Here is a 24,955-nt window from a genome sequence, read left to right as displayed (position 1 = left end):
TTAGGCATAAAAAAACACAACTCCCTCCCTCAACAAAAGAAACTTGAAATAAAATTCAAAGTGCTCAATAATTTCCAGGGAGATCTATATATGAGATAAACACTCTGGAAATAGTCAAAAAGGCTTGTGCATGCAAGACTGGTTTCTCCTCAGACAAAATAATCAAGATATAAACTGTTTTCTTTTTAATCAGCATCAACAATACATACGACACTTACAAACAAGGAATGCCAAACGGTGTTTACAAACACGGGAATATGGGTACCTTTCGGAAGATTTTCCAGGAATGGGTGTGGGTGGGGAGTCTGTTGGATTTGTGTAACACCTGTGCCCACCTATTTTACAACTGAGAAAAAACATTTGAAGCTTCTTAGAGAACTACCAATCTTTATAAAATCTAGCAGACTACATAGTGTCTGAAATAACTATTTATAGAATATAGACATTACTGAAATAGCAAGTGCCTATAATAACATTGTCTTCCTAGAATCATTGGACTGTCTCTTGATTTAAGTTTTCAATAGTCGAATTTTTTTGTTTAATCCCTTTGATTTAGTTGCATGACTCTTTTTCCTCTCTCTTTCTCTAACTTTATAATGGTTTGAATAGCTTATTCATAAATAGGCACAGAATAGTTTTGCTTTGTTTTTTAGAAAGAAAAAGCCAAACTGCATCTGATAAGTGTACAATCCTTTGCCTTCTGTCGATTCATGCCGCCCCTTCTCCCTCCCCCACCCCTTAATTTCATCCTCTATATATTACAGCTTTCCCTTCACAGCAGAAAACACTTTAAAAGTCTTAAGAAAGGGGGAGGGGAGACTGAGTGGGTCATCTTAATACTCTTGCCATAAGCAGCAGCTGCTAAAGCCTGAGCAAGACTCAGCTTCCTAACTTATAGTCCTTGGTCACAGTCATCCTCACAATTGTAGGAATGAACTCTGGTTTTGCTTTGCCTTTTTTTTTTTTTTGCTTTGGGGAAAAGGGATAGATAGGAGTGAAAGAGACTTGTTTGTTTGTTTGTTTGTTTAGGCAAGAATAAAAAGCTTGTACCATGGGAATCTGTGTGTAGTCCAAGGAACGGAATTCAGCATGGCCAGAGAGCCCCCAGTTTCCAGTCACTGTTCTGCAGGACAGGCTAAGCCACAGATTGGAGGGATGGGAGCATGCGACAGCCAGAGGTGCTCCTTCCTGATCAGGGGGGCTCTTGCTTTTCTCCTGGGCCCTCGATCTGCTTGCTTGCTTGCTTGCTTGCATCCCCCCTCCCTTCGAGGCTTTGAAAGTTCTTCACTCTGAAAGCACAGCAGCATAGTCTTTCCTTCTAGATCTTCCCCCCTACACTTTCTCTCTCTCTCTCTTTCTGTTCTTTTTTTTTTAAAAAGGTAAAGTGTCCAAGAAAAGTTTGTCAATTATTGCTGGTGGTGGCACCAAATCTTCCAGTTTCAGGTAGAAAATACGCTGCAGGCCTTGCGTGCAGAGCGTGCGCAGTTCCGGGAGCTTGCCCAGGAGTTTAGACAAGTAATTTGGCCGGTTCAGGCCGCCATTGTTGAAAGTCACGTGGTCCTTGAGGCAATTGACAATCTTGTTCTGCAGCTCTTCTACCCGTTTGGGCTCCTTCAGGCCGTGCCTCTCTGCAAGGGACAAGAAGGTGCTGATTTATACCCAGCTCTGGACAAATGTAAGGGGGTAGCTGAGGGAGGGGCACTTTAACAGGTCTTGTTGGGGGGCACAGACTGCAAATCATGTTTTGGGGGACCTTAGCCTGCTTTAACTACCCCTTGCTCCTTAACGTTCCAATCCTAAACACACATAATTTGGAACAAACTGAAGTTTCTGAATTCAAGGGGACTTTCTTTGAAGTAGCTGTAAATTAGACTGCAATGTGAAATTGCAGTTGTGTGAAACTGTAACTCCTCCATTTGAGTCAGTACCCTTGAACTTCCAGTGTGCCACAGAACCAACTGTATGATAGTAACTCAAACGTGAATTTTCTCTCTTATAAAGGCTGTGTTAAAAGAACAACCCCATGGTTTGATCAATTAACCCAATATTCTGGATTGGCAGGCACACTGAACCCTAAATTAATCACAGGGGTTGGACGTGCACAAAACTAGCCTATAATATGATTGGCTACTGTGTGGTTCAGTGTGTCATGTGAACATAAACATGTCTTCATGCATAAGTCTTGATTTGTGAATTCTATTCCCTATTGCCAATAGTGATTGTAGAAAAGGGCAATTATTCTGGATTAATTCATATTCAGCTGGGAAGTGATGATAAACTCTAGTTTACCTCAAATAGGAATATAGGAAGGTTGAAGGAATATCTTTACTTAATCCAGAATAAAAGGCAGCAGTTTATGGGAAAAGAAGTGAGAAATCCCTATATGCAATAAAAAATGCTAGAATGAAATAAGGGTGAGGGGTGTGACTATTGTGGATTTTAACTCCTTATTGGAAGGGTGTGAATTTCTGTCCAACTAGGAGTGCCTTAAAATTTTTAATCTATATTCATCACTAAGACTGGAAAACTGGTTACTTATTCCAGATCAATTAATCCAAAGTAAAACACCCCAGGGTGATCAGAAGAAAGAGGAAGAGCGGGGAGCTGGGGCTCACCTGTCACCATGGCTAGGGCAGCGATGCAGGAGAAGGCGGAGATATCGACGTTCATGTTCTGCAGGCTGGAAGAGAACTCCACAATGGAGTCGATCCATTCTCCGAAGCCGCGGACACATTGCAGCCGGTGCAGGACCACACCATTGCAAAAGATTAGCTTCCCTTCCACTGGGTTCGACCTGCCGGGGGTTCACGGGGCAACCAGAGAAGGGGAGGAGGGGAATAGAGAAAGGCAAACAACTAATTATTCGCCAAGCAATAAATGGAGGGCTTAAGAGGGACCTAATTACTGAGGAGTTAATAAAAGGCAGCTCAGCGGACCTTGAACGGCAGCAGAGCAGGGTTTCCTCATCAGAAGGACTGCAAGAGATGTGTCTCTGTGTGCGCGTGCACATGCATTCCACAGGCGTGCACATTCAAGCATACACATGCAGGTGGCCTTCAACTTTGAGAGAGCACTTCCTGCTTACCTGTAGGCTAGCCGCAGGACGAAAAGCTCCAGGAAGGCAGATTCAAACAGCAGATCCTGGTCTTGTTTGGGAAGATCAGTGAAGCCGGGGATCTTTTCTGCCCAGCCCCGGATGATATCCATGGAACCAGTCAAGAGATCATAAAACTGCTGGATGTGCTGCGTGTCATCACCGCTCATCTGATAATCTGGGTTTGCCTGGAACTGGGATTCCGTTGCAAGGAAGATGGGGAGGGGAGGGAAGAGAAAAAGACCCCAGCAATTTAATGAGGCTCTCTGAAATCTATAGCCCGTGAAATTGCTAACCCCATTTCAAGGAGGGGAGCCAAGTTTTTATAACAATTAAACCTCACTCTGGCCAGTGAGGAAATTAGATGTTCCAGGGCAATTAATTCAATTAGGGGTGGCGCTAGGAGGGATGGCCACTCAAAGAGGGGAAACAGTTGTGGCCAGGAGGAAGGGTCGGCTTTAAACACTCTGGAAAGATACCTGAAGCAAAGGTCCCACAGGCTTGGCTTAGCCTCTGGAAAGCCAGTTCAGAAAAATGAGCGGCTGTGATAATGAAGCTAAGTGGGAGGTGGGAGGGGTAATCTGAACCACAATCTGTACCACAATACCAACATGTAAAATGCATTCAGCACAAATGGGTGTGGGTCTCTACCATTATATTTCACTTATGTATTCAAAAGTGTACATTCACTTGTGGCTCTACTGTGTGAAGGGAGGAAATAATAATACCCTGAAGAAGAGGTGACTCTCCTTACCTAACTCACATCATGTGTCCCCATAAAGCAGAAAAACAAACACGCACACACAATCTGTACTAAGGAGTTGAAGGTAAGTTTCCAGGAGGCTGGTCCTCTGGTCACCTCCTTTGGGAGTGTAGTGCCCTGGGTTTAAAGTTTCTTAATGTCTTTCATTTCCCAAGCATATCTGAACGCAAACACCTCCTTTTCAAATCAAAGCATTGCTTCAGTTACTGGCAGGGGGAAATGTGGGGAGATAATAACTTCTAGTATTGAACAAAGCGATCTGATATACATTTAACTAGTAGTAAAAAGTTATTTCGCACAATGAGCCTACAGTCCAAGAAGTGTATAGAGAAATGCAACCTACATCTTCTGGAAGTTTCCCTTCCCCCTTCAGCAGACACACGTGCACACGTGCACACACACACACACACACCCTGATTCTTGCCAGGACACCTAACAGCCCTCTGGGACATCGACACCTTGGAGATGTCTGCACAATCACTTCAAGTGGAGGCAGAAGAGATAATGACCTTGGTATGGGCTAGGCATGTTTTATTTTGTGGCCCGCGAGGTGGACCCATAGGTGAATATTGTCTCCAGCTTACCCTGGAATAGTCCAGGCTGGTCATAGCCGGGTTGGAGTCGACATGAGCTCTCACCAGGGCACTGATCAGACTCACCGGGGGCGAAGGGGGAGAAGGCTCCTGGGGGCTCTTCGGTTTCGAGGGCAAGCGACCCCTTCGGCCTTTTAAGCTGTCTGTGCGAACCACTGTAAAAGAGAATGTGCCTCAGGTCGCCTGGCCATGCAGAGAAGAATAAAATGCAACCTGCCCATCCAGTGACTTGTTCTTCTGCTGGGCCCAAAAGTATGTTGCTGAATATCCCTGCCCAGAGAAAAGTTTCCAAGGAGAAATTGGGGCTGTTAGTATTTTAGTGTTTCCTGGGCTTCATTTGGCCCCAACACTCAATTTCAATGAGGTTTTGCTTCCAAACAGTGAGGCTGGCTTTTTAAATGAGTTTAGAAAAACCGGTCGGGAGCGTAACCTCCTGGTATAGCCTCCTGGCTTGGCCTCCTGGAATCCCTTTAGGTTAAAACTAAGGCAGCCAACCCAGCCCCTGCAAGGGTTGTGTCCCAGGAAAGGTTATCTTAGGTCTTATCTGGGTTTGTACAGGTCTTAGCCTCCTGCTACTCCCCCAGGGTTTATGCGCGCGAAACCCCACTGAAGTCCGGCCCGAACGCGGGAAGCCAAGGGCCGCCCAAGGGCCAGAAGAATGGCCAGCGCAGATGCCGCGCGCGCGCTCAGCTGAGACTTCGCCCCTCTCGCCGCGACTGAGGACGCCTGCTAGGTCCCGCTGCTGCTCCGCCTGCGCCTGTGGCCACCCCAGGCTCCCGCCCACCGGCAGGCTGTACCTTCTTTGACCATGCCGACAGCAAGGCACTTCTGAAAACGACAGTACTGGCACCGATTCCGACGGCGTTTGTCCACTGGGCAGTTCTTATTCGCTAGGCAAACGTACTTGGCGTTTTTCTGGACCGTGCGCTGCAGATACGGGAAAGGAGGGGAAGGGAGAGGAAAGGTGAGGAGCGGGGCCCAGGAAGGCGGCCTGAGTTTAAGGCACGTCGCAGGCTGAGAAGATTCCTCCTCCTCCCTCTCTCGCTCGAGCGGTCTCTCTTTTTCCAAGGCCTCCAGCGAGGAAAGAAAAAATGGGGAGCGGGCTCGCCACGCAACTTCTGGCCAGCCTGCTATAAGCTGAACAACGAGCCGTTCAGTCAACACAAATCCGACGCAGTCCTGTTGTTTTCATTCCTTTTCTTTCAAAGGACGCGGTTGTTCAATGGGGGGGGGGGGAGATAACTTAATTCGTCCATCGGGATTGCCGTTCCACTTTGTTAGCTTAGACACGGTTCTCTGTCCTAAGCAATTTCGGTCCCAACGCAAATTAATTGCAAAAGCCCCCACCCCCCACCCCGCGCAGCTCAACTCCTGCACAGACAGGAGGAACACACACACGCGCGCGCACCCAGGTGGAACGGGGACCGACGAGGGAAACATGAGGAAATTAGGAGAGGGCAACAGGCATCGAACAGCTCGTTCTCTGTTGCAGATGATTTTTGTAGATTATAGTTTAGGGAAGAGGCCTAATACACGTCGAGCACCTTTTGAAACCCCTTGGACCACGGATTGGTTATGAGGGAGGAAGGAAGAAACAAAGAGAATCTGGACTTTGTGGCACTTTCTCTTCCTGCTTCAAAGCTCGCGATTAAATAAGAACAATTCCTAATTCTTTCAAGCACCTTTTCTTCTCGCGGTTTAGAAAATGATGCAGAGGAATGCATCTGCTAAAGGGGCTAGTTCCTCTTCTGCTGCACTACCTCCACCAATATCTGGGTAGGAAGAACGTGGTAAACAGAAGGGTTGCGACATTTGGGGGAGCCTAGGAGTGAAATGTTATTCTTAATAAAGCAAGAATAACTAGGCCTTGAATCTGACTTCCGACAACAAAACCGAGCTTTCTTTGTGGTTTGCGTGGCATATTCCCATCTAGTGTATACAAACGTGGCCCAACTCTCTCTGTACAAGGAGTCCAAACTATTTTAGGAATTAGAGGGCAACAGTCTAACAGGCAGGAAGTGAATAGATGGGACAATATATGCCATTTAATAAAGTGAGGATCCTACTGGCTTCTGTCATCCTGACCTTTTTCCTATCCCTTTGAACTAAAAAAAAAACTAAGTGTGGAATTTGATCTAAAACATCCTAAATCATTCTGAACTCAGCTAACACTGGGAGACAGGAAGGGGGCTAAGGCTAGACACACACCCCCTTTAATACCTTGTGATCTGAATACTCCAAGGGTGGATTGGACATCCTGTTCTATCTGGATGCCCAATCCTGAGATTGACAACAGCTGTAGTCTAAAGTGAGTTAGTTTCTACTCAGTGGAGGTGAGGACTTGCAGGTGATCGATAAACGAGGGATACAGTGAAGGGGATGGAAGGAAGGATGGGAGATCAGCTGCATAACGGTTGGCATCTGGGTGACAGGCGCATACGACCTCCTCCCTCCCCCGCCTCCCCGGGAGGCAGCGGCTCACCTTGAAGAAGCCTTTGCAGCCCTCGCAGGTGCGCACGCCGTAGTGCTGGCAAGCAGCGTTGTCCCCGCAGACGGCGCACAGACCCTCGTTGGAGGGCGAGCCCCGTGAAGGTGGCGAAGGCACCTGGGCGTCCAGGAGTTGGGAGGCATGCCCGATCTGCAGTCCGGGGAACCCGACGGCGGCGGCAGTGGCCTGCTTGCGGATAGGGTTGGGCAGGGCGAAGGGCTGCCCGTCGTGATGGTGGTGGTGGTGGTGGTGGTGGTGGTGGGCGCCAGGCCCGTGGCCCGAGGGCTCGCCGTTGAGCGGCAGGGCGTGCAGGGGCCCGTCGAAGCGCATCTGGCAGCTGCCCACCGGTGCGCCGGGCGGCGATTGCTTGAAGGAGAAAAGCGAGAGACGCGGCACGGCCGTCGGGGCCGCCTTGTGCACGCCGCCGCCGCCGCCGCCGCCAGCCGCTCCTCCTGCCGCCCCGCCGTAGGCCTGGTGGTGATGGTGGTGGTGGTGATGGAAGCCATGCAGCGGCCCGGCCTCGTCCCAGACACTTTGACCCGGCGCGAAACCAGCGGCCGGGGTGGGCGGCGAGGCGCAGGGTTTGTAGTAGACGGCCAGCTCGTCAGGCGGCTGCGGCCCGCCGGCGGCGGGGGGCTGCGGCGGCGGCGGGTAGCCATGGCTGTGCAGGGACAGCTCCTCGACCTTGATGGAGGGCGCCGGTGGCGGGGGTGGCGGGGGCTGCGACGGCATTTGGTACAGGCAGGGCGGCTTGACGTCGTAACCCGCGGCGGCGGCGGCGGCGGCGCCGTAGTTGTCCATAAAGGTACTGAAGCTGGGGAGAGAAGTGGTGGCAGTGATTTCAGTGTTGGTCAGGTCCATGCTAAACTTGACAAACTCGGGCGTTAAGAAGTCCGAGCTGTACTCCCCGGCAGCCGCCGAGTGGTGGTACGCGTAGCTCTGCGTGGCCGGGCTGGCTCCTTGCGGCGAGGACCCGTACTGAGCCTGGACGCAGGGCATGGCTGCAAACGAAACACGGCACAACAAGAGCATGGCTCAGCTTTCCTGGGCAACAATCCCATTCCTCGGCCCACGCCCACCCATTCTCTCCCCCCAAAGTGGCCAAGCCAGGAGGGGAGGAAGATACCAGGGAATGGGGCAGGCAGACGAGGCGGGACGAGGGCAGGGCAAGCGGTGGCAGAAAGGGAGGTAAAACGCGAACTGAAGGGAGGTGAGGAAGTGGGCAGGCAGGTAGCACCGAAGGGCTAGTATATAGAGGGAGGGGAGAGAGCAGAAGGGAAAGTGAGCGTCGTCGGGGGTGGAGACGGGGTGTCCTCTAAGTAGAGAGCAACTCCCCCGCTGCCAAGCCCAACGGAGGCTAGATGCGGGGCTGCTCGCTCCAGCTGCTGAGAGTGGGGCCCAGCACTTCCTCTCCTCCCCACCCGCACGCACGTGTACACGATCCCTCCTTCTCTCCCCAGTTCCGCGAGCCCAACTCCGGCTGGAGGCAGAGGCCGCCTTCTCTGGGTCTGAGAGAGTTTGACTTCCTGGTTGGCCGGGGGCGGGAGCGAAGGATCAACCCGCGTCACCCACCTTCAGCCGCGTGAGTGGCGTTTTCGGGAGAATTGAAGGCAGACAGCGTCGGAAGTCAGCGGAGAGACGAGTTGCCAAGACTTGAGCGAGGCGCTGAGGACTCCAGCCTGTCCGGTTGCTCCCTGAAACAGACGGGCAAAGTGCAGAGAGGGAGACGGCGTTACTCTTTCAGCCTCACTTGGACCAAGGGGCAGCGAGGATGAGCGGGCACCACAAAATCCCTCGCGTCACCAGCTGGACTTCCCTTCAGGCCCAGAGGTGGAAAGGAGAGCTGGGAACAGGGTTCTCCACTAGCCGTAATGGGCAGAGAGCTTATCTTCCGCTGGATGAGGGTGGAAAAGAAAATCCCTTGCCTGTGGGGCTTTTCTTGTTCTCATTACGCTATTTTTTTCCTCGTTGTGCAGCAAAAGTATTCAGACACTTCAAGTTATCCCTTCCTACTCCCTAATAGCTTGTCCACACGCATCTGCCCGCAGAGATGCACGCTCACGCAAACTCTTACACCTGACAGCTCCCGAAAGCCTCAGAACGCGTGTTTGCAATCCCAGTGGGCTAACTTCTCTTCACTGCAAGCGGGGTGTCAGTGTCTTGAGATAAGAATGAGAAGCGCGACGGGAGGGGGGAGGAGAAAGAGGGGCCCACGCTCTCGTTTCCCCTCGACATTCTGCCAGTCTTCGGCTTCCAAATCTTCAAAGGGGCAGAGTGGCAGAAACGGCATTAATTAGAGCACGCAGTCGCCCGCTCGCTCGCTCGCACGCGCGCGCACAAAGGCGAAGGCGATTAAAGGCCAAAGAAGCTAGCAACCCCAGCCGCTGAGCTGCACGCGGGAGAGCCGGAGGTTCCGAAAGATGCGCGTGGCAAAGTAACGCAGCAGAATTAAACGGGAAAAGGGAATACCTCTGCCACCTCTTCCGGATCCCCTTCGGAACTGACGCAAATCGTTTTTTTCCGGGGGCTTTTCCAATGATTGCATCCCTACGATATCACCCCCTCCCCCAGAACAGCTTCTCAGGGCATACAAGAAACAAACCCTAGGAAGTTTCATACTTTGCTCAACCCAGTCAGCCAAACTCGGCGACTCCTCTCTGCTTCTGCTCCGAAGTCTTGTGCCCTTAATTCAAGTTCCGTTCAAAGCCAACACTCTCTTGAGCAATCGGTAGATTTAGTCCAGCATCCTGATAATCTCCCCCACTCTGTACAAACCTGCTAAGACGTTCAGACTAGGGCTGGGGGCGATTTTCCCTCCTTCCTGTCTCCCATCTACACCAGGCAAGAAGGCCGGCCGGCCCCACTATAAAGCGGCGTGCTCTAGACTAATTTATTACAGTATCCCCACCTCCGGCGGCAATCAACGCGAAAGGCAGTGAAGGACTCGAGGACGGAGCGCCGGTCCTCCCTTCGCTAAGCCTTGCAGCTGACGGAGATCAAAGTCGTTCCCAAGCAACCCAGATCCGCCCAACAACTTTTTTTCCTGGGACTGATGCCCCGCCGCGGACCTCCTTCACAGGATGGGACGCCGCGGCCCTGAGCCCCGAAGCCCAAGCACAGGGGCTGCGCTCAAAGTTGCCTCTTCCGGCCTTCTACCCGAAAATCCACACTTTGGGGGATGGAACTTGTGAGGTGGGCTGTGAGAAGGTCTCCAGATCTGAAGGCCGGTAGGCGAGGCCCTTTTAGATAAGCCACCACGGGGTGGGGTGTGTGTATTAACATTTTATTTCTGGCAGCCGCGATCTTCCCCCGCCCCAATCCCTCCATCTCACCCCACCCGACCTCCGGGCTACTTTTCTTTGCCTGAAGGAAAAAAATGGTGCATCATCCAACCAGAAGGCAGAATATATTCTCCGTCGCAGACAGCGGCGCGATCCACTTACTTGTTAGGTGGCGTGTCTCTTTCATTCATTCATTCATTCATTCATTCAACTGTTGGCAGTTCGGATTCCCAGGGCGGCTGGGCGGGCGAAGGAAGGAAGCGGAGGGGCACCTCTTGCCGCCGTTCCCTTCGTTCTCGTTTTCCTTTCGGCTTCACTCGCCTCTGCCCGTGCGCGGACACGCGCTCTCCTTTCGCTCCTTCGGGAAGTACAGTACGAGCGAAGCGCGGGGCGAGCAAGCAGGACAGACTGGCCCTTCCCTCCAATGTGCCTTTGTTTATGTGGGCTCCGTATTGCACAGCCAACATGCACCTCAAGTCTCCAAGCGTCAGTGCACGTCAGTGCCGTCTGCCCAATCAGCCAGTCAAGGGGCTGGATCTCTCGGTACAGTTGGCTAGATCTTGCTTTGGTAAATTTCCGACGTGACATCACCAAGAGTGGCGCTTTTAAGGTGGGAAACGGCGCTCACTGCCTGCCTTCACCTTGGCGCAGCTTTTGCAAAATTAGGGACAGGTCCTCGATTCCTCTTCCTTTTCCTCTCCCTGGTCTGGACAGCTGCACCCGGAAATTCGAGACTGTAAACATAGACTGAATAATCCCTTCCTCTCCCCGCCCCCCAGTTGTCATAAACTGATCCAAGAATCTCCCGGCGCTGTCAATCCATCACGCGCTCTGCCTCTCTCTCACGGGCCCCAGTGTCTTTTTCCACATTAGGCTTCCGCCCCAAGCGGAACAGGTGTGCGTTTTCCAGGGATGTTCGCTTTCAGATCGAACGTTACAGCGGTCCTGGGCAACTTACGTGGGACGTCCACCTCTCTGTGATCTGTCTAGAACTGCGGCTTCTTACCCATCCCTCCCAAGTACCACCTTATTTCGGCGGTATTCTCTACCAAAGGCATTTTGCAGGTAAAAAGACAGGAATGTATTGACGCACCCAGTCCATCCTTTTAAAGCGGAGACAACGCATTCAACAAGTTGCACAATCATTCCCAGCCCGATTTACGTCCCGAAGCATACTTCTCTCGCCTCCCCCTCTCCCCCCGTTGCGCTTCAGCTGCTTAAAAAAAAAGCCACCCACGGAAGCTATTTTATCTGGAGAAAAAAAAGTGTGTGTGTACCCTCATGACAAAATATATAAACTAGATTATAAATATTCGTATTTTGTCACCTTACAGGCATACAAACAAACTATCTGTATACAGTCCCGTTTCTGCAGCTGAGTCGGAAACAAGATAAGGGTCAGAGTCCGATGTGTGCACATGGGTCAGCATCATTGCCGTGCAGAAGGAATCGCTTACGGAAGTAGTGCTGCTACCCCAAACGCTCTGATTAGGGGTGAAGCCTCAGCGGAACCAGTGGGAGTTACTTCCGTGTAGACGGGCAGGAAAAGCAGTGAGGCACCAAGGACCCTTTGCCGTCTCGGTGGGAAACGTCGCTGGAATGCCCACCCATCTTCTGTTCCCGGCGCGCTTGCCAGAAAGTAGCGTGGACGTTGCAATCCACGCAGGTAATCGAAGAACTAGCGGCGGGCGCAGGAGGAAAGGAAAGGGGCGCGTGCACCCGCGACACTTCCAAACAGCCTGCGGGTGAGGGGGCTTCAGGCAGGCGCGCATTTGCTGTTCCCTTGCCCCGCCCCCCGTGTGCCCACCCTCGGCGTTTCAAGCGGAGAAAATTTTGCTATGGTTCACTCGCCCTCCCCCTCCACCCACAGCGACTGAACTTGCCTGGGGCGCCGAATTGAGACCTTGCAGGTGAAGGGACAAAAGGACTAGCTGAGGACGTGGAGGGGTAACCTAAGAAGGTGAGTCGATGTTCAGCAACCCTGTGGACGTCTCCTTTGAAGTCAGCGCCTTCGCCTGGGTTAATGGGGGCACTCTCGCCATAGGTCTAGGATTGCACTGCAACCTACCACCCACTTCCCATAGTGATTCCGTGAAGGTGGATCCTGTGTAGGGTGGTAAACCCCACCGTTCTCCACAGGGCTTGTTAGCGCAGACTTAAAGAGAGGGATTTCAGTCCCTGCATTTACTTCGGGACAGGGGTCAGGTCTCTCTGGCTTCCTTTAGCTCCCCTTCCTGGAGTTCAGAAGAGTTGTGCTTCTCTTTGCCACTTGGCCTCGTAATCCACTAGTATTTCCACCTCCTCCTAAAATGTCCCCTCCCTTTCCTGAAGTTGTGAAGAGCTCTTGAGCCAATGGGATTTCCTCCCAGGCGGGCAACTTCTCCTCCGAGCTATTTTTAGGAATCCTATAAATAGAGGGAGGGCTTTGGGGACAAAGATTCGGAAGGAAGGCAGGAGGAACCCTCAGCGGCCACCTTAAGTCCTCCTCCTCCTCCGGCTGCTGGCCCTGGCGCGAGGCAGCCAGAGGGCTGGGAGGAGGAAAGCTCGAGCTCATTAGCATGAGTGCAGCCGCGTCAGCCGCCGCTGCCGCCGACCGTGGGTTGAAGCGCACGAAAAGGAAAAAGTGAGAGTTGGAGGAGGAGAGGGAGGCAAGGGGGAGAGGGGCGGGGTGGCGCGTGACGCAAGGGGACGGTGCCATTGACGCAACAGCTTGGGATGCTCCGAAAATAGCAGCAATAGCAGCGCCCAGCTTGCCCCGGTGGTGCCTGCTCCATTGCGCCGAGAGAGCGGGAAGCAACAGCCTGAGAGTGGGCCGGGCTATTTTAAGGCTCTCCGAATCGGAAACTAGAAAGCAGCCAAGGGGGGTTATTTTTAAACCTTTTCCTGGGCGCTGTTCGGAGATTGAAAACTTCCTTCCCTCCAGCTCTCTGAAGTTGCTCGCCCCAAAGAGAACAGGGTTTGGGTACAAATGGGCAGCGCTAACTTGCAGCCCCTTTGCTAGTGCTGCCAAGCCCGTATAAGAAAAGTATGTAGTCCGGTTTAGTCACATATAGTGTAATAGGAATACTGTTCAAAAAGCACGTGTGTGAGACTGCTCCGGAAAGTGGAGTTCGCGATAACTTTTTCTCACGCCTGAACCACCACTTTTTGCAAAGGAAGTAAGGCTGGCATAAATGTTTCTCTGCAGTGGTGGAGAGGAAAGGCGAGGAAGGCAGCTGCCTCGGGGCCCGCAGGCAAAGCGCCCCCCAGCTCTCCCTTGACCCCACTCCTTCAAACCCCCGGATCGCGGCGGGATAAGGCTACCACATCTAGGCTGCAAAACTGCGGGCGTCCACTAGATGTCAGCCAATCGACTTTTGTTTCTCTCCGCTGGGTCGTCCGGATTTTAGCAGCCCCCACACGACAACCCAAGAACAGGGCTACACAAGGGAAGCAGGTGACGAGAAAGAGGCGGACTCTGCTACTACCTCCACCCACTCAGTTCCCGCATCAGCTGGCAGGGCAGCCCCGCGAGCCTCCCGCGGTTTCCCCCGCCATTGCTGCTGGCTGGCCACTCTCCTTCGCCGACCGAATAGGGGCTGCCAACACAGTATTGGGACGATCACTAGGCGGCAGCAAATAGATTTTCAGTATTTCTTTGATGCCATCTTGTGGTCATCCGGTTTTCTGTTGCCCAGGTGAGAGGTTTGCCTTGGGGCCCAAATAACTTCCAGATGTCCATCAAGGCCATTCCTTAATGCATCTCCTGTTCTGATGTTGTCCCAAATAATGGAATGTGTTTTCTTTTTCTTACTGGGAGTATTGATGTTTTGCTCCAAAACTGTAGTATTAATTTGGATAGCGTGGAATATGAAAGAATGGAAATTAAACACCCCAACCCTTTTCCTTTAGTCTAAAGCTCTTCTCAAGTTGCCCAATTAGAACCATTTAGTACTGCATTTCTCCTATCCTGTCAGTAGGGGGCTGGACTTTGCAGTCAATACAAGCAAGTGCATTTGAAATGGCCTAATCAAGCCAGTGATGTTTCTGACATTGGTAAAACCTGGATGTATTTTCTAAGATAAATTCTAAGACAAATTATTTCCAATAATTTGGTGAATGCAGCTGAGATATGTAATATCCCATATCTTCAGTATTCAAGGTTGATCTCTTGAGTCAGTAGATAGCATTTCCTTTGCCATTACTTCTATTTTGCACATTCATTTGAACGTGCAAAATAGAAGTACTGTATTGTATAACTTGCCCAAAAAGAGTTGTATTCTTTAAGAGGGCCAGCTGTTTCTGTTTCAAAGAAGTGGCATCCTATTAAAAATCTTTTCTACACGAGCACTTGAAATAATGTTATTTTGCTAAGTTATGTCATGAATGCTAGTGATAGATATTATGGCTTTTTCATTTGTTTACATTTTTTTCTAAATCCTTAAGGATGCTATACACCTAAGAATTAGTAAGGCTGTGGAATTTGGAATCTATAGATTTATGCAGGCACTTCAACTCCATTGCCATAAAGCAATTTTTATAAACCCAGACTGTTGCATTTTGTTGCAAAAGTACTGTTCTGCTACTGTTTTTGGTACACACATTCAGAAACTTTCATATATGCCTTGGTAACACATCATAGGATGAAGTGATTCTCACAACTGAAGCAGTGGATGGTAAGGCTCTAACAGAGGAGAGCTATATTTAAACATGAGTTTCTATGATTTGGGGGAAATAAGAAATGAAAAAGGCATTTTATGACCACACACACACACACACACACAGATCTTCTGAACTAAAAAGTTAGTTACAGGTAAACATTTTACTATTCAAGGTTGATTCACAAATGAATAAAAGTCATCCCTCTGCATTTATATGTTATATTTAAATAAGGTTAGCAGGACAAGAAAATTATTCTATTCTTGTTGCTGAGTTTATACTTCAATTGATACCTCAGTTACTTGCACATTATTTGCAGCAGAAGTTCACTACGTTGGGAATATGTTCCTTATGTCATTATGTTTTTAAATTACAACCTCCCTTTTAAAAGTCAGAGGGGGTTTCTGTGGTCAGAGTTTCTTTCAAATACCAGATGGTACCTTGCATAATTTAAAACACTATATAGAATCATTTACCTTCAGATGATAAAATCTGTAGCTTCTGTAGCTTATTATAAAAGGGAATGTGAAAAATATGCAAAAGCACTACTCCATGGATGTTTATGCAGCAGTAAATCCTACAAAGTTAACTTTTACATAAGTGGGTATAGGGGAAGTATATGAAAAGCATTATATAAAAACACAGTGCTCATAATAATTTAATAGAATGATCCTTACTTCTGTATTTAGGATTGCATCCTGAATGGGAACACATTTACTTACACTATTAGTAACAAATTAATTTCTTATATTGGAGATCTAAGCACATTTATTTGATTGCGTTATTCCAAGAATTTAACTAAAAAGGCAGTGAGTACAGGCTTGAGGAACAGAAATTTTTATTTCTAGTATGTAGGAAACACTGTGATTAGGGATATGTCAAAATGAACAAAACACTACTTCTCACACTAACCAAGAGAATTTATATGCCAAGAATGAATGAAAACATAGATGACACAGCTTGTCATTTATAATACTTACTATGTTTGTCACTGTTCAAAATAAACAAGCAGTTCCTCTTAGTTTAATACGAACTGATTCTAAGAGTTTTGAAAATGAAAATGTGAATAGAGCCTTCAAAATGTTGCTTTATATAGTACATTTATATGGGGGAAATGGCATAGGTAACCTTACCCATGTTGGAGCTGAGAATATTGATTGCCAATTTAAGTGCACTCCAAATTATGAGCCTTCCCTGAGGAACTTGTGTGGAACATGATTTCAGAAAAGGTAACAAAACCAAATCCAAAAGACTATGATACTGGACTATGAAAAGAAAAGTGCATCATAACATTTTTGTGTTGGCAATAATAAAGAATTCTAGTTTTTAGAAAGCACATGTCTGTATTTTAACCTACACTGAGTACTTTTCCTCAGTCTTTTCTCTGAAAATAATGTTTCTGAGAAATGTAAACTAACATTCATAAAGGATGTTTCAGAGGAGCTTAGGTACACAGAGGGAAATTAAAAAAAAGTTCCTGGACTGGTAATAGTTAAAGAAGAATTTAAGTAGGTGCAGCTTTTTTACCCCCTCCCCAAACACCATGATATATCTGCCAGAATGCCCTATTCAGGGCAACTAATCAAAGATACAGGAGTGCTTATCATTCTATTCATTCACTCAAAGACAAAATAGGTTTATAAGGTTTAGTTTTAAAAATTAGTTGCAATTTCTGATGATGCTGACACCTCAGTATGGAACGAACGTTAATTGCAAAAAAAGCAACAATTTCTTTATACATGAATATTATTTCCATTACAGTACTTGAAAGTGATACTTCTTTCATGTTTTAGTAATAGTCTCTCTTTTACACTGTTTTTTGTATAATATCTCCAACACATATTTACTTTTAAGTACAATTTATTGATTTAAGGTGCTTTTAAAGTAAGCAATATGCTTTACTTTGCTGATTGTTATACAGGGTTTCCCATGCTATATTTGCAACATTATAGAAGTAACATAGTTGGGCCCTTATAGTGTTAGGTGACATATCTAATTACCATAGCTTTAGAATCCATGTAATATAAAATTTCATTGCTCATTTTAAAGTTTTGAAGTTAACAACATAAACTTCAAGTTGAGTAATTAAGTAATCCTTATATAGACACTTATTAAAGTATTTATACATATTATCTTAAATCTACATCTATCATTTTGCCAATTAAAATTAGGACTTTAATTGCAATTAAGTAATTTAATTGCCAATTGAACAGCAAAATTGCTAAGTGACTAATTTTAATGCCTATTTTAATTACCAATCATGACTGGGGAGGGAGCTAATCAAGCAGTATCAGAGTAATGATGTGAAAAAAAGAAGGAGAACAAACATCCATGGCTCCATGCTTCAAAAAGAAGTCTACGTTAAATGAATGCAAACAGTTTTTATAGAGGTAACAAAATTCTGCCTTTTGATATCTAAAAACACAGAACACAGAATTCAATTTAAGAAGTTCACTCGCTATGCCTGCATTAACGAGGAAAAGCAGTTTGACATGTGTGGCATTCCTGCAAAAAACATCTCTCTCCATCCCCAAACTGACAGTGTTTGGAGTTCTGGTTGCCAAGTACCCTTGTAACCTAACAACATCCCAGGAAATTATGTTTTAGAACAGATTAACTTTGGAGGTTAAAAATCATATGTTAATCTAGCTGATTGTTTTGAGGAAAAGCCCTGCAACCTTCTATTCCTTAAAGATAATAGTCACCTATGATCAAGAATATAAAAAAATGAAAAAGAGGAATGTAAAAATATTAATATCAGGCAGAAAGCAATAGCAATAAAACCAGAGTAATTTTTACAAGAAAATCTATTCATTTAGAGTCCACAGCATACAGTATTTATTATATGCTTGCCTTCATGATGAAAGGTGTATGTCATGCGTCATCAACATTACTGTTTGCTGACAATTGAGCACATGAAACTGTGAATGATGAACTCCCTGGGCCAGTGGAAACCACATTTTAGAAGATCCATCTTAAAATAAGTAACTATACATTCTGGTATTTCACTGAGGGCATGTTTTCTTGGATGTTTCCAACTGATAACAGTTTCTATCCCTTTAAATGAGCAATTCTGCAGCCAAATATGTAATGGAGTCTGAAATTCTTATTTAAGGAGAAATCTTCAAATTAACAAAATGCTTTTCATGTCCGCACTTACAATAAAATTAAATATAAGACCATGAAAGGTAAATGGAGCTTCTATGAGAAATATTTCTCCACTGCCTGTACAGTATGCGAAATATTTATCTCTAACAGTAGACAACATATCAGAGCTTTTTAAAGGGCTTGTACTGGTCTGAATTGAGTTTCAGAAGGATAGTGAAAGTGATTTCTCAATTCATAAAAAACTTAAAATTATAGGTGAGTGACCTAATCATGAATTATATTCACTTAGCTAAACTACACATTACACTGCTGGTATAGGTAATATTAGTATCTAAGGGTTTCTTCTCTATAGCAAACTACTTTCTGGAAGGGTATTTTATAGCAGATAAAGTTGAGATGGAAAGGTTTTAAAATCTCAGCCTACTGCAGAGTCCTCCCTCTAGCCAGTGCTTTGTAATTCCAAGGGGTAGGGGTAGGGGTGGGGGTGGGGGAAATACTGGACTAAGATTACACATGGTTGCATTGTAAATTATATACTGGCTCTGGAACTACCATATCTAAAGATGATGACCTAAATGTGCATATGCATATAAGCAGCTTTAGGCTGCTATTTTAAATTGGACTGCTGTAGGCACATTTACCTCCATTGTTATATCTATGGATGTTAAATCATTCTTTCTATGGTTCATTATATAAATGGTACATATTCAGAATGACTGTATGCTGTTACCTCCAAAAAATCAAATGCTAGGATACTCAGGAAACAGATCCACTTAAATCCTAGAAGTTATAGTCGAGGATAGCTTCATCCAGTTCCTTGCAGAAATAAAATACTGTAATAGGATTCAGAAGTGAAATCTTTTTTCTTTCTCACTAAATCTATCTTTAATAAATTATTAGACTGGTTTGCATCTATAGTTTGTAACCAATAATTCGACATGTAGAAGAAGTGTACGTTCTGAAACTATAAATGAAGTGGGCAACAATACATGGTTACAAATGTTCTTGAAATACTTTTTTTCTGCCTCTTATGTCAATCAGAAATTATGGAAAACTGCAGCATTTAGAAGCAATATTCAAAATCTAAACACAAAATGTAAAAGTACTCTCCATTAAATCTGAGCTCTGTAAAACCTTTATATATCATGAAAGAAGAGCATTTTTCTAATGTAGTTCAGAACACAGAACCTGCAGCAGGCAAGGATGATAGAAACAGATCCCTTAAGAATACTAGTTTAAGGACTATGCACATTTATTCTGAAGTCAACTCTGTAAAATTCAGCAGGATTTATCCCCAGAAAAGTATGTTTAAAGTTAAAGGAATGCTGTTCTATACCCATTGGTTTGATTCCAAATTTGTCAGTTAAGAATAGCCTTATTAAATCAATGGGACTTTGTCATGTTTGAATCATGTTCCATTGATTTCAGTGAATCTATTCTATTACTTTTGGAACTAACCCATCAACAAGAATCTGAAAATAACCACAAAGAAAATATTTTATATAAGGTTCCTAATAATTTACATAATGGTATCTCTACTAACAAATAAATATGGATCACTAAAGTATGTATACATAATTCAAAAGAGGATAAGTAACCCTATTCTATAATTGTTATGGGCCTGATTAGACAAGATAAATAATTTGGAGATAAAATATAAATGTACTTTAAAAATCATCTGAAAATGTAGCCTTAGAAGACAACAAAACACAAGCTGTTTGCTTCCTTCAGCTTCTACTGTACTTTTACCTCCTTTTCTAGGACAGAAACAAATGTAGAGTACAAACACACAGAAAAAGAATGCGATGTTAACAGCATTTTAATATGGTATTGTATTTTTAAATACATGTAATTTTTCTTTGTACTGTCAGGTTATATTAAGGGGACTAGGCCATATGACATACTTGACAGCTTCCAGGATCGTAGCTGACTAATAGATGTTTACAGCTTTTGAAGTCCTTCTGCATTTTGCTTTCATTCTTACTAGGCAGGTTGTAAAATCCACTCCAATTCTATACATATTCTCCAGAAGTCATCCCCATTCAGTGCAATGAAATTTACTCCCAGGTACATGTACATAGGATTACCACCTTATTGACTTTTAAGGTCTCAGGTCAAGGAATATAAATTGTACAAAGCAATTCATCTTCTTGTTCAGAGTCATTAAATTTCCTCCCAGAATATATTTGATTGATATTCTTGGAGGTGAAAGGCTAAAGGGACCATATGGCAACATGTTGCATTCCATATGTTATCTGCCCATCCATGCTTAAGCTGCCATTAGCAACATCTGCACCCAGTGGAAATCCAGCTGCGCTGAAAGCTATTGTCAACTAAATAAAGAAAAAAAGAGATTTCACTGTCAGCATATAGACCTGTTCTCCGTCTGTAAGGCATATCGAGTGGATGAATGGGGGGAGGGGGAGGGGAGGCGAGACTTTTACAGGAAATTTGCTGTACGATTAAAAAAGCACGGGTTGGCGAGCCACTGTATTGAGGAATAGATCTGTAAAGCTTCCATCACGACACTACAGCTCCTAAGGGCTCTTTCTTGGGAGCTTCTGAAGTGGTAGAAAAAGCTCCTCCCCCCCATACGGTCTTCTCGATCTAGAAACAGCGGGTTCATTTAGGGGTGGGGACAAAGGCGGGAAGCCCCTCCTCCTCCCCATAAGAAAGTGGGTTCTCGGGTTCAAACGAAGAACTTACTTTTCCGGAGGTGCGGGCATCCTGCAGCTTGTTCAGCGGTGCATCTCCCCGCCTTCGCCCAGATAATAATAATAATTAATAAATAATAGTAATAATAATAATAATACCTTTTTCTGGGCTCCGCCAGAAGCCCGGGCTTTTCTGCCAGTGCACGCTTCGCATGCCCCTTTCTTCCAGTCAGTGGCTAAACTCCTTCCAGGGCGCAACCTTTCGCCTCAGAGGCAAGCGGCTACCTCCAGGGGGCTCTCGCCGCAGCGGCTCTTCAGAGAAAGATTTCGGGGTGCGGATGGACAGCAAGCGGGCGACGGTCTTCTTTCCCCGCCGTTTCTTCCGAGCCCCCGAGTCGCTACACACAAAGCGTCCATTGTAACCGCAAGCGCGGCTCCGGCAGCCAAGAGCGTCAGTCCCTCGTCAGCGAAACGGCTCTCCGTGACGGCAGCGCCAAGCTGTATAAATAGCCCGGCCCAGCCCGGGCAGCAGAAGGGAGGGGGGAATTTCCATTGAGGCCGCCAGGAAAGGAAACAATAGCTTTGGGGCAGGAGCGAGCGCGCGCTTGCTCGCTCTGGGCAGGCGAGCCGCGCGCCACCCAGGGACGGCGCCTGGCTCTGCGCCAGCCCGGTCGTTGCGAGGGTTTCCCCGTCGTGGCTTTCCCGCCAGAAGCGCAGTTCTCATTTTCTGTCTCTCAGGCACGATCTATACTGTTTTCCTGTCTTAGAAAGTCTCCCAGACAACATCTAAAAAAAGCCGAACGCCCCGCGGTTTAGATTTATGCCTTTCACAGAATCCATGCTTACAGAAGGATTTTGAGACTCAGAACTTGCTACCGCTTCTGATATGGCCAGTTTCAGCATTCTTTTGTGTGTGTACCATCAAGTCAGTCTTTACTCCTGGCAACATTTCCAGAATCGGTTTGCCCTAGCCTGCTTCCTAGGGCAAGTGTGACTGGCCAACATCACCCAGCTGGCTTTATGCCCAAGGAAGGACTAGAACTCAGGGTCTCCCAGTTTGTAGCTTGGTGCCTTCACTACATTAAACTGGCTTTTCTTCAGCATTCTAGAAAACTAAATTTAACAAGTAGCATGCCTTGTGCCATTTTGTCTCAGTTGCTTAAAAAACAGTTGATATTGTTGTTACTGATGATGATGATCTAGCCAAGTATGACTTAGCCAATATTGTACTTGTTTGAATACTTGGAAGTTAAGTCAGTCCTTGCTCTTCTCTTACTTGAGAGATGACTGGGCTTTATTTCTACCTAAGCCTGCATATGGCAGATGAAGTATAAGATTTGAACAATTGTTGAATCCTTCTCCCATTCAACTGAGAAATGTAGGGATGCTGAACTCTCCAGCCTCTCTAAAAACAAAACATCCAAGTTAAAGTAATTTTGGAAATAGCAGGCTTCCGAAAGAACGGTCCGTTTTGTTCTCTGTCACGGGATATCCTCTTTTCCTCCCTCTACCTGAGAATTACTACAGTGACTGGAGAACTTCATCCTTCCCTTTTGCTTCATCCAGATAGTTATTTCAGACTCACCCTTTTTTCACTGCCATTTTTATCTCCCCAATCCAAGGCTGTTCTAAGAAACAAGGGAAGACCACCTGCATTCTGTAATCTGGCAGGCTTCTGATAATGGTTGGCTGGTGCTGCTATTGTAGGCAAACTTTACACTTTAAGCCAATGGTGTCTGGTGATAAACACCACTAGACTCTATAACCTACCTGATTTTATTTTAGTCTTTAATTTTAAAAAAATGGTAAGTCAGTGTGAGACAAAGCACCAGCTTCAAGCATAGTCCCATATATGTCCAGAGGCATTTTTAAAAATACGTAATTATAGTATTTTTTCATGCTTTTATGACTAGACCCAGGTCAGTTTATAAAATATATAAAAATTGCCAAAAAACCCTACCCATTCTATAATCCAACTTAAGATCATCATCAAAATATAAAGTCTTGTATATTGTAACATGAAAGGTTCATAACTTTTAATGCAATAATTAGAACCTGTATCTTAAGAGCAAAAAAGTAAGTGGTTGCAGCTTTGTGCTTTGTTGGAAGAATGCCTAGCTACCCAGAAAAGAGATTAAAGTAAACTGGTAGTACTTAAGATCATGCTTAAGCAAAGTATAGCTTGCCAGAGTATGATCACAGACAGTCTATTTGAGCGGAATACATGTGATACTTCTCTAAAACTGACTGTTCTATATGTAGTAGCTAAACAAAGAAACTACAATATATATCTGCACTATGCAATAGCAACACCATTGCAAGGATGATTGCTTACCTGTCCTCCAGCTTGAGCAGATAAAATCACATGTACAGTACAGAATACATGCTCAGGTACTAAACATGTTTCCTTTGCTACTGGATAAAATACAGCCAGCTCAATATTTGTGTGGTCATACATAAGGCAATTTCCAGATAACATGTTTATCTTCAAAAGGATTAGCTTGCCTATTTTGTTAATTCAGGGATCAGCAAGCTACAGCAATAGCATCCTAAGATCGCACCATCAATATTCAGTGATAAAATGGCTGAATTTTAGAGCTCTATTTACTGGAAGTACAGCCAGTACTTAGAGTACAGTCAGTATTTACAGAAAGTACAGTACATTTACCGAAAGTACAGTCAGACACAATAAATTCAATAAATGGAGGTATACTTTTAGGCCATTTTGAGAGGCTTGGGGGTTTTAAGAGTGAGAATGGTAGTGGATTGTCTTCTGCATACCTTCCATTCTCTTTCTCAGCCTTAAAACCTGCCTTAAATGCTAAAAAGAAGCCAACAAATTTCAGCCATGTCTTTTACAAGGAAATAACTGTGCCACTGGATAGCCTCCAATGGTCTTCAAAAAGGTTCAGGAGACTGAGTTATTTCCCCGTGAGTTCTCAGAGATACTCCTTTTCACCTAGGCAGCTTTATCTCATGTGTAAAGGGTGGTAGCAAATGCAAGTTGTGATCCACTAGTTAGAACTTCTTTTTCTCATAATGTGTGCAGTGGCCTATGCAGCAAACCAGCATCATGCCAAAATGATGATCTGCATGCAGTGAGATCATCATGCAAATGCCAATCTTATGTATTTGTGTCCCAGTGCCTGTACATCACTGATGATATCCACACCTTTGTAATTTCCCCCACTCTCCCCTGTGGACACCCATGAATGGAACACAACTAGTATTAAGAAATGTTGTCATGCCTAAGAATATCTGCTTGCAACAAATGCCTGATAGTGGCATAAAAAACAGTTTGCCTTAACTTGGTGCCTTGTGGATGTGTTAGGATTACATTTCTGAAAACTCCTAAGCAAGTAGTAAAGGATGGGAAACTGTTTGATGGCTAGAGGCCTGTCTGTCTGTCTGTCTGTCTGTCTGTCTGTCTGTCTATCTGTCTGTCTGTCCATCCATCCATCCATCCATCCATCCATCCATCCATCCATCCATCCATCTATCTATCTATCTATCTATCTATCTATCTATCTATCTATCTATCTATCTATCTATCTGGAGTTCCAGAATCTTAGCAGGTAGAGCAATGAAGAAAGTGAGTGAGGCCACATTATGTACATGAGGATAAGACTTTTTTTCCTGGGTTGGGAGCAGTGTTATAGATTTTCAGAAATTAAACCAAATTTAACACTTAATACTTAAACTACTGCTTTCAAATGTCCTCACCCTCAAAGTTCAGGGGAACTATGCCACTGATTTTCAGCAATAGTAGTCAGAGAGGACTCCTGGGTGGCAAACTGGATTCAGATTGCTCACCCTGATACAAGATACAGTATGCAAGAAGCTGGGTTGTTTCATCAATTTAAAAAAGGCAATGATATTTCTCTGCAATGAAGCATTGAACATTGCTATTTGGAACCAAAATCTAGAGAGAAGAATTTCAATTGAGTGGCCAACCTGTATAGAAGTGGTGTATTAGAATGATACCTCCATTTATTAGCACAAAGATTTGCAAATATTAATCTTCCCTCCATATCATGTGGCTAATATTAATTTAGATTGGCTGGTACAATGACATTATGGCAGTGCTTTGTCATTGTAACTTGCTCTAGTCCATTTCTAAGACAAATGTGAAATGCTGGTATTAGCCAGATAAGGGCTAGAATGGATTAGGATCAAATTGTCTAAAGGATCATCCACTTTCTTATAAATCTACCTCTAAGATTACATTCTGGCATTCTTCTTGGGTACCTTTCAGTAAACAATGAGAGCCAGCTGCTAAGGAGAAGACGTTTTTTAAAGATTTTAAAATCTTGCCTTTATTATTTTTTATAAATAA

The 24,955-nt window shown here is 45.6% G+C and overlaps 1 protein-coding gene and 2 long non-coding RNA genes across 3 annotated transcripts; 1 reads left to right on the top strand and 2 right to left on the bottom strand.

Moving 5' to 3' along the window:
• Window positions 1-960: 960 nt before the first annotated feature.
• On the bottom strand, window positions 961-7,937 carry NR4A2 (nuclear receptor subfamily 4 group A member 2). Its single transcript, XM_063318351.1, has 6 exons — window positions 6,933-7,937; window positions 5,248-5,377; window positions 4,442-4,605; window positions 3,086-3,288; window positions 2,616-2,794; window positions 961-1,628 (listed from the first exon to the last, which is right to left on the bottom strand). The coding sequence occupies exons 1-6, from the start codon at window positions 7,935-7,937 to the stop codon at window positions 1,372-1,374; spliced, it is 1,938 nt and encodes a 645-aa protein (XP_063174421.1). The 3' UTR covers window positions 961-1,371.
• A 3,644-nt stretch (window positions 7,938-11,581) lies between these two features.
• LOC134489529 (uncharacterized) lies at window positions 11,582-14,543 on the top strand. The gene is made up of 3 exons (XR_010067134.1): window positions 11,582-11,885; window positions 12,090-12,179; window positions 13,609-14,543. It is a non-coding gene; the product is annotated as an uncharacterized LOC134489529 (long non-coding RNA).
• A 5,226-nt stretch (window positions 14,544-19,769) lies between these two features.
• LOC134489524 (uncharacterized) lies at window positions 19,770-21,174 on the bottom strand. Its single transcript, XR_010067133.1, has 2 exons — window positions 20,779-21,174; window positions 19,770-20,298 (listed from the first exon to the last, which is right to left on the bottom strand). It is a non-coding gene; the product is annotated as an uncharacterized LOC134489524 (long non-coding RNA).
• Between the last annotated feature and the right edge of the window lie 3,781 nt (window positions 21,175-24,955).

Source organism: Candoia aspera, chromosome 1, assembly GCF_035149785.1.
Source record: "Candoia aspera isolate rCanAsp1 chromosome 1, rCanAsp1.hap2, whole genome shotgun sequence".
NCBI lineage: Eukaryota > Metazoa > Chordata > Lepidosauria > Squamata > Boidae > Candoia > Candoia aspera.
This window is presented reverse-complemented; position numbering and strand designations above follow the sequence as displayed.

Coding starts and splice junctions, on each gene's coding strand:
- NR4A2 (XM_063318351.1), bottom strand. CDS start 7,937: ATGCCCTGCGTCCAGGCTCAGTACGGGTCCTCGCCGCAAGGAGCCAGC. Junction 5,378..6,932: donor GCTGCAAAGGCTTCTTCAAG/GTGAGCCGCTGC, acceptor CCGTATCTGCAG/CGCACGGTCCAGAAAAACGC. Junction 1,629..2,615: donor TGCCCTAGCCATGGTGACAG/GTGAGCCCCAGC, acceptor TGTCCCTTGCAG/AGAGGCACGGCCTGAAGGAG.